The 12,309-nt window shown below is 48.4% G+C and overlaps 1 protein-coding gene across 1 annotated transcript; it reads left to right on the top strand.

Annotated features, from left to right (window-relative positions):
- The first annotated feature begins 5,700 nt into the window (after positions 1 to 5,700).
- POLR2G (RNA polymerase II subunit G) lies at positions 5,701 to 9,245 on the top strand. The gene is made up of 8 exons (XM_047876676.1): positions 5,701 to 5,809; positions 5,943 to 6,052; positions 6,932 to 7,091; positions 8,271 to 8,321; positions 8,427 to 8,492; positions 8,589 to 8,660; positions 8,853 to 8,886; positions 9,110 to 9,245. Exons 1-8 carry the CDS (start codon positions 5,798 to 5,800, stop codon positions 9,121 to 9,123), a joined length of 519 nt encoding a protein of 172 aa, XP_047732632.1. The 5' UTR covers positions 5,701 to 5,797; the 3' UTR covers positions 9,124 to 9,245.
- Positions 9,246 to 12,309: the final 3,064 nt, after the last annotated feature.

Here is a 12,309-nt window from a genome sequence, read left to right as displayed (position 1 = left end):
TCAGGGTCTTTCCCTAGAGCCCAGAGACAAGCTGGCATGAAAAAGCCAACTGGAAAGTTTGAGGTCAAAATGGAGGCAGCCAATGCCATCTTTTATGGGTTCTAAGAAGGGGAGTGACATGATTAGACTTGATTTTTGAATACATCACTGTGGACAAATAAGCACATAAAAAGATGCTGAACATCTTTAGTCATTAGGGAAATAGAAATTAAAACCGCAGTGAGATACTACCACACAGTTACTAGAATAGCTAAATGAACAAAGCCTATTGACAATACCAAATGCTGGTGAGGATATCAGAGCAACTGGAGTTCTTATACCTGCTTATGCAATTATGATTTAATATTTTACCATACCACGCAGACACAGTACGTCAAGAGCAATGATAATAGTAAACTGTGGTGAAATAATGAGGAAGAAGAGATGAGTTGTTTTTTTAAGATTCTATTTTTTTAATTTAATTTTTTAAAGTAATCTGTATACCCAATATGGGGCTCAAACACGCAACCCTGCGATCAAGAGTCACATGTTCTACCAAATTAACCAGCCAGGCACCCCAGGAAGTGGTGAGCTTTAAGTATCTATTTCTTTTCTTTTTTTTTTTTTTTTTTACATTTATTTATTTATTTTTGAGAGACAGAGTACAAGTGGTGGATGGGCAGAGACAGAAGGAGACACAGAATCCGAAGCAGGCTCTAGGTTCTGAGCTGTCAGCACAGAGCCCGATGCGGGGCTCAAACTCACAAACCGCGAGATCATGACCTGAGCCAAAGTCAGGTGCTCAACCGACTGAGCCATCCAGGCGCCCCAGTATCTATTTGTTTTTAAAGAGGGTTAGGACCTCAACACCTGGGGTGGCTCAGTTGGTTAAGCATCCGACTCTGACTCAGGTCATGATCTCACAGTTTATGAGTTCAAGCTTGGAGCCAGCTTCAGATTCTGTGTCTCCCTCTCTCTCTCTCTGCCCCTCCGCCAGCTCACACTCTGTCTCTCTCTCTCTCTGAAAAATAAACATTAAAAAAATAAATAAACAAAGAGGGTGAGGACCTTTTTTAAAGAAAAGTTTTTATTTAGGGGTGCCTGGGTGGCTCAGTCGGTTGAGTGTCTGACTTTTGATCTCGGCTCAGGTCATTGATGAAGTTTTGGGGTGATGGGGCGTTCATGGGGTCTGGAGCCGATGACCAAGAAAGAATTCTTGAAGATGTCTTTGGTGCAAAAATGGTGATGTTATTAAAGCATGGGGACAGGACCTGTGGGCAGGAAAAGGTGCACTGTAAGTGTTGGGGTGGGGGGGATCTTTTAAGGAGTTGGGGGAGATAAAGTCCAGAGGGAGTTTCCAAGGAGATTTTCACATACTAAAGACTTACTGAAGGCCTAGCTACTGTCAAGCTAAGGTTGTTTTTCTTTCTGGTAAAGCATTAACATTAAGCATTAACATTAAGACAGTAGGGAGTTCCTAGACTTTAGGCTGTTGATGGGATTGCCTTTTTCTGGTAAACTGGTGAAGACTCTTATCCAGTTTAACCATTTGTTTTTGTCCTTTCCTGTTTGGGGGTAGTCGGGAGTGTCCAAGGAATATCACCCATATCCCATGAGGAGGTGGGGGGGGGGTGCTGTTAGCCTGCACTTTATCCTCAGCTTGCCCCATGCTCCTTTCTCAGTCATGATCTCACAGTTCATGAGTTCGAGCCCCATATCCAGCTCCGCACTGTCAGCGAGGAGCTTGCTTGGGATTCTCTCCCTCCCACCCCCGTCCCTCCCCTACGTACTCTCTTTCTAAAAAGTAAATAAATAAACTTAAAAATTAAAAAAAAAAGTATTTATTTTGAGAGAGAGTACAAAGTGAGAGAGGGGCAGGAAGAGAGGGGAGGACAGAGAGAGAGAGAGAGGGAGAGAGAATCCCAAGCAGGCTCCACACCAATGCACAGTTTGAACTCACAGATCTCAAGATCATGACCTAAGCCGAAGTCGGATGCTTGACCCACTGAGCCATCCAAGTGCCCCTAGTTTTAAGTATCTGTTAAGAATTCTGACTCTGATTACAATGTGTTCCCCCCCACCCCAGCACACACACACACATATCAAGTAATTCTCAGACACGGGCTGAATGTCCTACAACTCAATTTAATTCTGAATCTATCTACTGGGCAATAGTATTGGGTTCCACAGGTTAAGAGCTCAGTCTTCTAAGAGTGCTCCCTCTCCCCCGCCCCCAACTTTAGATGCCAATTGAAAGTCTAGGTTGTCACGCATGCTTCTCATCTACTAGCTATAGATTGGAGGTTATAAAGAACCCTTTGGTGCAGGTGGGTTGGAGAGATGCTGGTCCTTATCCCACCTAGTTGAAAAGTTAATCTTGCAGACAGCAGAGAGTGAGCAAAGTGATAGGGTTTATTGAGGGAAAGTACAAAGCTCTCAGGAGTGAGAGGGATGCCGACTGGGTTGCTGGGTATGATTTTTGTCTCTGACTTTTTATTGGGACTTTATCAGGAACTAAATAACAGTTTGTGAGACTCTATTCATGACACCTAGCATGGGCAGGTCTGGAATGCTTTTATCCCTTTTTCCCCCAAACCTAGCTATAGCACACAGCTATAGCATCCCACCCGCATATGCAACCAGGGCACTGTGGACACCACCAGGAGTAGGAGGGCCAAGGGCCACTATGGTGAGCCTTGAAGTCTAGGGCGGGGGTCCCTTGGTGGAGCCCTCCCAGCTGCAATCAGCCTCTCTTAGGGTCCCTCATCTGGCCGTGCCTACTGTTAACTCTTTCCCTACTCACCTTTTTGGGTTTGGTTAATTTGCTAGAGTGATTCACAGAACTCAAAGACACATTTCACTTACTAGATTACTGGTTTATTATAAAAGGATGTATCACTCAGGAACAGCTAGGTGAAAACGCTGCACAGGGCAAGGTATGGAAAAGGTATGGGACTTCTATACTCTCTCTTAGAGTGCTACCTTCCCCATATCTCCAGGTGTTCACCAACCCAGAAGCTCTCAGAAACCCATCCTTTTCGGGTTTTAGGAGGCTTCATTATACGCGCGCGCACACACACACACACACACACACACACACACACACACACACTGGATTAAATCATTGGCCATAGGCCGAAGAGTCAACCTCCAGCCCCTCTTCCTTCCCTGGAGGTCAGGGGGTTGAGAGTTCCAACCCTCCAATCACGAGATTGGGTACCCCAGCAACCAGCCCCCTGTTATGAGGTGATTTTCTTTTTTTTTTTTTAATTTTTTTTCAACGTTTTTATTTATTTTTGGGACAGAGAGAGACAGAGCATGAACGGGGGAGGGGCAGAGAGAGAGGGAGACACAGAATCGGAAACAGGCTCCAGGCTCCGAGCCATCAGCCCAGAGCCTGACGCGGGGCTCGAACTCACGGACCGTGAGATCGTGACCTGGCTGAAGTCAGACGCTTAACTGACTGCGCCACCCAGGCGCCCCATGAGGTGATTTTCAAATATCACCTCATTAACATAAACTTGGGTGTGATTGAAAAGGGTTTGTTATGAATGTGGAGACACCTTCATCACCCTTACCCTTTAGGAAAAGGGTTTTAGGAGCTCTGTGCCAGGAACAGAGAAGACCACCTATGTTTTTCTTATTAGAAGTTACAAGTATGACAGCTACCTTTGTTTTTTTTTCTAACTTTTTAAAAAGTTCATTTTGAGAGAGAGAGCACATGAGCATGAGTGGGGGAGGGGCAGATAGGGAGAGAGAAAGAATCCTAAGCAGGCTTCCCACTGTGGGTGTGGAGCCCGATGTGGGGCTCAAACCCATGAACCCTGAGATCATGACCTGAGGCAAAATCAAGAATCAGATGCTGAACAGACTGAGCCACCCAGGCGTGCCATGTTTTCTTTTCTAACTTTTTATTCGAACAATGTCAAACACACAAAAGTAGTAAGAAAAATATAAGAAACCACTCTAACCCATCATCTGGCTTCAACAGTTATCAATATTTTGCCAAACTTGTTTCATCTATACCTCTGCCTTTGTTTCTTTTTTTAGTACAATTCAGTTGATTGTATGTTATCATAATAAACATCATTAATTTTTTTCATTAAATGTTTAATAAAGGCTGTATTTAAAAACTGGCTTGCAAGTTTTCTGAAATATTAACAATTGGCACCTGGCTGGCTCAGGCGGTAAAGCATGGGACTCAACCTTGGGGTTGTAAGTTCCAGCCCCATGTTGGGTATAGAGATTACTTAAAAAAAAAAAGGGGGGGCGCCTGGGTGGCGCAGTCGGTTAAGCGTCCGACTTCAGCCAGGTCACGATCTCAAGGTCCGTGAGTTCGAGCCCCGCGTCAGGCTCTGGGCTGATGGCTCAGAGCCTGGAGCCTGTTTCCGATTCTGTGTCTCCCTCTCTCTCTGCCCCTCCCCCGTTCATGCTCTGTCTCTCTCTGTCCCAAAAATAAATAAACGTTGAAAAAAAAAAAAAAGGCTCTTGCAGCTGTTTCCAGGACACTACTGTCCTTAGGGCTGGCTGGCTAGAAAATAGGAGAGAGGAGGAAGTCAGGACTGCTGAGGCCCATTCATATGCTTCCTTGCCTGACCATGGTCAATGGGATCTGCATGGAGTCTAAGTGGCTGACTGGTGGGTTCAGCCATTCTAGGAAATGGGCAGAGTCAATGGGAACTGATGTGTGACAGCTCCGAGGAAGCAGGATGTCCTTATTCTTGCAGGACGGTAGGTCAGTCTTTCTTATTTACAACATACAAAAACTTATTCAGGCAGCAGGGAGTTTGCTCAAGGAAGGCCCCAAGGACTGTCGTGGATCTAGAGAAAACTGCTGAGCCTTTCTCATGGGTCTGTGGCTCATGGTTTCTGCTTCTTTCCGTACGGACCTTTTATCAGTCAGGGTCTCCACAGGGAACAGATTGCATGCTCACTCTGGCTAATTGACGTGAGTTTAATAAAGGGACTGTCTACAAAAATGTGGGTAGAGTTGAAGGAACACACAGGGGCTCACCGGTTCTCTAAGCCGTGTGTGTGTGTGTGTGTGTGTGTGTGTGTGTGTGTGTGTGTGTGTGCGCGCGCGTTGGAAGGAATGAGGAAATGGGAAGGAGGAGTGCAGTGATCTGTTTTCTCACACCTGGAGGGAGCGCTGCCTTCTGGGCTCTGATTTTGGCTGCTTCATCTCCAAACTACCTGCCGGCATGGGGTGGGTGTTCCCCTCCGTTAATGTTTGGTGAATAAATGGCTGCATGAAAATCTGGAAAGCCTGAATATGAAAGTGTTGGGGTCAGACATCCTGAATTTGAATCCTGGCCGTGAGTGACCCTGGAGTGACCTCAACCTTCTGAGCCTGGAACCTCATCTGTCAACGGGGACAATAAATCTTGCTTGGTGGGGTTGCTGTAGAGATTAAATGAGATGAGAACAGCTACTTACTATGCTTACTATGTGAAAACAGTCTTCAAAAATTTGCTATACGAATGCACTCTGCTAAAACGCTTTATTTATGTTACCTTTTATTAGCTAATTAATTCCGTTTGAAAGAGTTTACTGGGCACCCATTCTGGGCCAGACACTTGCTTTACCGGAGTCCGGCGGTTCGACCGCCGGTGGGCGGGGAGGAGGGGGCGGGGCCTCGCGGATTTCCCGCCCATGACAGTGATGCCCAATTGGCTCCGCGGAGAGGGCAGAGTCCCGCCCACTTCGCTGGGGCAGGCCCGGAAGCAGAGTTGCTGCGGCTGTGTGCTTCCGGTTGGTCCAGAGGCGCCGCCGTCCCGGCGGGAGTGGATTCGGCTGCTGTCCCGTCCGCCGTGGGAAGATGTTCTATCACGTGAGCAGAGCACGGGGTGGCGGCGAGGGCAGGGTCGAGAGGAGGAGCGAAACGTGGCGCCGGGACGAAAGGTTGCTCCTCACCCCGGGTCGTTGCCGCGCCTTGCTTGGTCTCCATCCCGTTTTCCCTGCAGATCTCCCTGGAGCACGAGATCCTGTTGCACCCGCGCTACTTCGGCCCCAACCTGCTCAACACGGTAAAGCAGAAGCTCTTCACCGAGGTGGAGGGGACCTGCACCGGCAAGTGAGTGCTGCGCCCTCCGTGCCACCTGATCTGAGGCGCGTGTGGCGCCCGAGGCTTGCAACCTCTCCCCGGGTCCTACTCATCCTGCGAGGACCTGCCACCTACCCTGGGGAACCCTCTCACCCACTCAGGCACCCCAGGCAGTCAGTTGCTTCCTTGCTTTGGGTTCCCACGGCGCCCTCTGCAAAGCTGGATCATGAGACTTCCTCACTTCAGCTGAGATTGTTCACTCATTTACTCCGCAAACGTTTCTAAAGCTTCTGCCGTCTGCCAGGTTGTGTGTTGGGCTCTGGGAACAATGCAGTGAACCAGATAGAATCAAGCCAGCTCTCATGGAGCTCACAGCCTAATCATTGTTCCTGTGTCTGTTCTCCTGTGGTTCTGCTGGTTTTCTTCCACACGACCAGGGACCTGGCCTGGCACATCTCTGGGCTCTGCACATAAGGGCTTCTCACACAGTGATGAATGGGCTGGGATGAGCCCAGGGCTATGGAGTATTTGGCCTCTCTCATCAGAATAACCACATGCAAGTTCCTGAGCCTCATCTTGTCCCTATAGAATCAAGACTGCGGACAGGCCTGGGAATGTGTGTTTTAAGAAGTTCCTCTTAGGTGATTCTAAGGCATCCCGACGATTGAGGTCTCTTGGCTCAAGGATTTCGGCCTTCTTGGACACTTATTGTGAAATTATTATGAGAGCAGTGTTTGGCATTTTGAATACTGATCAGTATCCTGTCTTCTCTTAGTCATTAAGTTCTGGGGTCGGGGTGTCCTCTACTTCCCTTTGTGCTCTTCTCCAACCCCCAGGCTCACTGACTTGTTGCAGATGGTTTTAGAGGCTCTTACACACACGGTGCCTTTCTTTTTCCCATGCTTGTAGGTATGGCTTTGTGATTGCTGTCACCACCATTGACAATATTGGTGCTGGTGTGATCCAGCCAGGCCGAGGCTTTGTCCTTTATCCAGTTAAGTACAAGGCCATTGTGTTCCGGCCCTTTAAAGGGGAGGTCGTGGATGCTGTTGTCACTCAAGTCAACAAGGTGAGACTATACATAGCGGAGGCAGTTGGGTGGCCGCCGCTCCGAAGATGTGAGATGGGTTCCAACTCCTCTTGCTAACTCTGTGACCTTGGCTGAGTCAGTCTGTGCTTCAGTTGCCTCACCTGTTAAATGGCACAGTAATCTTGTGCTGTCTCCGTCCGGGTCAGGTAAGTCAGCCCGATTAGTCAACAATAGCACAGCCTCCATTCGTGGAGTACTTACTGTGGGCCAGGTAATGTGCAAAACCTCACAATGACTGTGGTGGGTGCTTTTATCCATTTTTATTTTCTTTCTTTATTTATTTCAAATGTTTAATTTTAGGAGAGAAGGGGGAGGGGCAGGGCAATGGAGACAGGATCCAAAGTAGGCTCTGTGCTGACAGTGCAGAGCCCGATGTGGAGCTCAAACCCACGAACCACAAGATGATGACCAGAGACGAAGTCAAGAGTTGGATGCTTAACCTACTCTACTGAGCCACCCACGTGCCCCATCCCTTTTTATAGAACCTTAAGCTTGGAGAAGTTAAGTCTACTGGCCAAGGTCATGTGGCCAACAAGTGTTCAAATTGTGGACTGACAAGTCCCAGGCCTTGGCTCTTTACCACATTGTTTGCTTAACTTCAAATGAAAACTTGAGGGCCGCGTGGGTGGCCCAGTTAAGCGTCTGACTCTTGATTGCAGCTCAGGTCATGATCTCAGGGTTCATAGTTTAAGCCTGGTGTTGGGCTGTGTGCTGACAGTACGGAGCTTGCTTGGAATTCTCTCTCTATCCCTCCTTCCCTTTCTCCCTCTCTCAAAATAAATAAATAAATAAAATTAAAGGGAGCGCGCCTGGGTAGCTCAGTCAGTTAAGCATCTCACGTTGGCTCAGGTCATGATCTCACAGTTCGTGAGTCTCGCATCAGGTGAACTTGAGCCCTGCTTCGTGTGAACCCCGCCTCCCCCCCCCCCCCCCGCCCCGTCTCCCTCTCTGTCTCTGCCCTTTGCTCACTTGTGCCTTCTCATAAAAATGATATGAAAATAAATAAAGTGAAAGCTTAACAGAAGAGAGACCAGAAAACAAATGATACAATCCAGAGTGGTTTCAGGACATGAAGAATATTAGGAATCAGACAAAGATGAGGAGCTTAGAAGACATGGGGGGGTAAAAGAAAAAGCAACATCACTCATTGCCTTTTAGGTTGGACTCTTCACAGAAATTGGACCTATGTCCTGCTTCATCTCTCGGCATGTAAGTCTGGGCATGCTGGGGGTGCCAAGGAGGAGAGACACCCATCATGACCATCTCCAGAAGGCACCCCTGTAAAGCACTGACCCGGTCTGGCTTTCCTTTCAGTCCATCCCATCAGAGATGGAGTTTGATCCTAACTCCAACCCGCCATGTTACAAGACAATGGATGAGGTGAGGAGGGAGGAAGTCAGTGAGAGGGAGGAAGAATGAGCCCTCCAAGGGATTTCGGCGTGAGGGGTATCTGAGTATACTGTTCCTCTTCCCCAGGACATTGTGATTCAGCAGGATGATGAGATCCGCTTGAAGATCGTGGGGACCCGAGTGGACAAGAATGACATTGTGAGTCCCTTGCCTGTCTTCCTGCCTGTACCAGGCAGAGCTGGGAGCTGTTGACTTCTTACAGCTCCTGGGGATGTCGTGCTCTCTTCTGCCAGGAAGAGGGGATGGGGGGGCAGAAGGCCTGGGACTGGGCTTAGAGGATAGTTCTGTGGTTGCTAAGACTTTATGTCCTTTTCACCTTCCCTCCTGCAGTTTGCTATCGGCTCCCTGATGGATGATTACTTGGGTGAGTGCCTGATCACGCATCCGGGGCTGTTGCCTGGAGAAGGCACAGGTGTATGGAGGTGGGGGGGTGGATGTGGGACGTAATGCCCGAGTCACAGATGAAAGGAACTCTCATGCTGTCTGCTTGGAAGATGCAGGACACGTGCCCTGTGGGATGGGAAGTACATGGTAATGGCCGCCCCCAAGCTGCGAGCTTGACTGATGTGCTTTTCCTGTTCTTGTAGGGCTTGTGAGCTGAGCACCGGGGTGTGCTGCTTCGTTTGGTCCTTATCTAGGAGATGTGACTGTCATGCTTCCCACGTTGTCCAGAGGCCCAGTCTGGCTGCTGTGGGGAGGCACAGAAGGTTCCTTGTCCCCAGAGTTGCGACTCTGCAATTCTAACCATAAAAGGTCCTTGTTCTCATGGAAGTGTTAGCTCCTTTCTTCGGTCAGAACAACTCTTTTTTAGAAAAGGCTGGGGGCCAGTTGCTCACTTGCCTCTCTTTTGGTGGCCTGATGCCTCAACTAGCCTCAGCTACCCAGGGGATCTGACTAACCCCTTGCAGAGAGCTAAAGTTGACCTCATTGAAGGAAGGGCACTAAAGTTAGGTCTTCAGGTTGCTGCAAGTGATACTGTCATTAGAGTCACTCCGAGTTCCAATCTGGTTTCAGGGTATTTGGCCTTCCCGCACCCTTAAAACTAACCAAGGGTAAAGCTGGGAACTAGGGGAGAGGAGATCCTGGGTAGGGAGAGGTGAACAAGAAGACAGTGATGACACAGACGGGGGGGGGGGGGGGGGGGTTGTGTGGCAGGTCCCAATCCTTCCTAGGATGAGTCACAAACAACAGAAGCCTTTACTTGCTAATCAGTCACTAAACTGAACCAAAGATGTGGAAGGCTTCAAAATGTCAGAGTAACACAGCAGAACTCCAGAACTCCGTGAAATGACTATAAGATTAAGCAAACATGCTACCCTCCCTCACGGTATGCTCACACTCTGCTTTTGTAATATTTGTGTGCCTTGGAATGCCCTTTCCTAGCCCGTTGGGTTACTGCCTGCTAATCTAGCAAATCTCCGTCAATTCTTTCTTTTTTTTTTTTTTTTTGAGTAAGCCTCACGCCCAGCAAAGAGCCCAACTCGAGGCTTGAACTCACGACCCTGAGATCAAGAGTCAGATGCTTAACTGACTGAGCCACTCAGGTGCCCCTATAATTATTATATAATGCATACAAAGCAGTGATTATCAACTAGGGTGATTTTTGCCACCAGGGGCATGTGGCAATGACATTTTTGGTTGTGACAGCTGGGTCCTGGATGGTACCGCCTTCTAGTGGGTAGAGGCCAGGGATGCCACTAAACATCCTACAATCTATAGGATATCTCTCCCCCCTCCCCCCGCCAGCAAATGATTATCTGGTCCCAAATGTCAATCATGTCAAGGTCTAGAAACTCCGATATGAAGCAGAATAGTGGCTGAAACATGGTAAAAAAAAAATGGCCTTTGAATGTGGTTTCCTTCTTGCCATTAGCACTCCTGGACAGATAGAAGCTCTAACATTTGCACCTCTACAGTGGACCACAAAACATGCTGTTTTGTTACTGTCTCCTGTCTCCTTTCTATTTCTTTTTTTTTTTATTATTACATAATCTTTACACCCAACTTGAGGCTTGAACTCCGACCCTGAGATCAAGAGTCACGCGCTCGACCCACTGACCCAGCCAGGCACCCCTCATTTTTTTGTTTTTTATCAGATAAAGATTCAGTTGAGATCATGGTAGATTTGCACGCATCCCTCTCATTTTTGTATCTCCAGCTCTTGGCACTGGGCCAGGTTTTCCAAGCTTGTTGAATCTGGGAAAGTGTGCTGGATTAGCAATGAATTTTCCCATGGAAACCACGTTAAAGTCATGTTACCATTTCAGTATACGGTGAGTTGATTACTCAGGCTGTAGGGATTTCCCCTAGGCTGTAAACAGCATGTGTCTCACGGAGTAAAAATCTTCCCAAGTTCTCAAATGGAACCACTCATCTGTTAATTGTGTTGGGGATAATCTGGAAGTAACACCAGGCCTACAAGGAAGTGACTGATGGACAGAAGTGGCTTGTGGAACGTGAACATGTGGGTGCTGGTGAGGACGTGGGGTGTGGCACCTGCCAAGAAGGTGTGTGCTGTGTGGAGAGGGGATTAAGTGCGGACGGTCTGGAGATGGTCTCCAGGCCTCTTCTTTTTAAGGTTTGTAACTGAAAGTTACGGCCTCTTAAAAAGGTCACAGGTAACAGGAGTATCTGCCTGGTAATGCTAATTTTTTTAAAAGATATTTTATTTTTGGGGTGTCTTGGCTCAGTTGGTTTAGCATCTGACTTTGGCTCAGATCATGATCTTGCGGTTCGTGAGTTCGAGCCCCACATCGGGCTCACTGCTGTCAGCTCGGAGCCAGCTTTGGATCCTGTCCCCTCTCTCTGCCCTTCTCCCACTTGTGCTCTCTCAAAAATAAGGAAAGCATTTTTAAAAATACACATTTTATTTTTGATAGCAAGAGAGCGCTTGAGCAGGGTAGGGGCAGAGAGAGGGAGACAGAGGATCCGAAGCAGGCTCTGAACTGACCGCAGACAGCCCAATGCGGGACTTGAACTCATACAGTGAGATCATGACCTAAGCTGAAGTTGGCTACCTAACTGACTGAGCCACTCAGGTGCCTAATGCTAAATCTTTTACACACATTGCCCACAACAGTTCCACGAACTGTTCTGTTGGTCCACCAACAGATTCTGTTGGTCCACTTGATAGCTGATAAAACAGATTAGAGAGACGAAGGGTAATGCCAAGGGTACACAGCTAGTGAGTGGTGGAGCTTTGTTTTGTTTTTAAACTTGTCAGTCTGCCTTCAAAGCCATCCTAGCTCTTTTTGCCAGGCTCTAGGTGGCTGGGGAGTGAGTGGGACCCACCTTTCTCCTATCTGTGGTCATGTGGGTCTCACTACTGCTCTCATTGGCCCCTGCCTCCACTCGAGGCTGGGGGCAAATGGGCCCCAAAGTGCTTGAATACGGCTTTACTATCTCCCCCAGGCCCCTGGGCCTTCTGTCATTGTGTCATGCCTTTGAACTTGCCAATGGCTGTCCAGACTAACACCTCAGCAAGGAGAGCTGCCAGCAGCCCAGATCCTGCTGAACTGACCTCAGACTCAGGATGGTGGAGGAGGCCCTGCCGCTTCCCTTTATGCAGAGGTGGGCAGACACTCCAGTGTTCAAGCACAGTACTGACACTACAGCAGATGTCATACTGACTATAACTGGAAGAGACTCAGCAGGGTCATCGTCTCCTTAGGTGGTGTTGCCATGGCAACCTCCACCACATCCATCTGGCCTTCCCAGCTCTAGCCTGGGAGGATCTCTTTTAGAGGCAGCAGCATCTTACCCTGAGAGGGAGGAAGGGCGAGGATGT

The sequence above is a fragment of the Prionailurus viverrinus genome, chromosome D1 (assembly GCF_022837055.1).
Source record: "Prionailurus viverrinus isolate Anna chromosome D1, UM_Priviv_1.0, whole genome shotgun sequence".
Taxonomy (NCBI): domain Eukaryota; kingdom Metazoa; phylum Chordata; class Mammalia; order Carnivora; family Felidae; genus Prionailurus; species Prionailurus viverrinus.
Note: the sequence above shows the minus strand (reverse complement) of the source record. Positions and strands in the feature narration are given on the sequence as shown.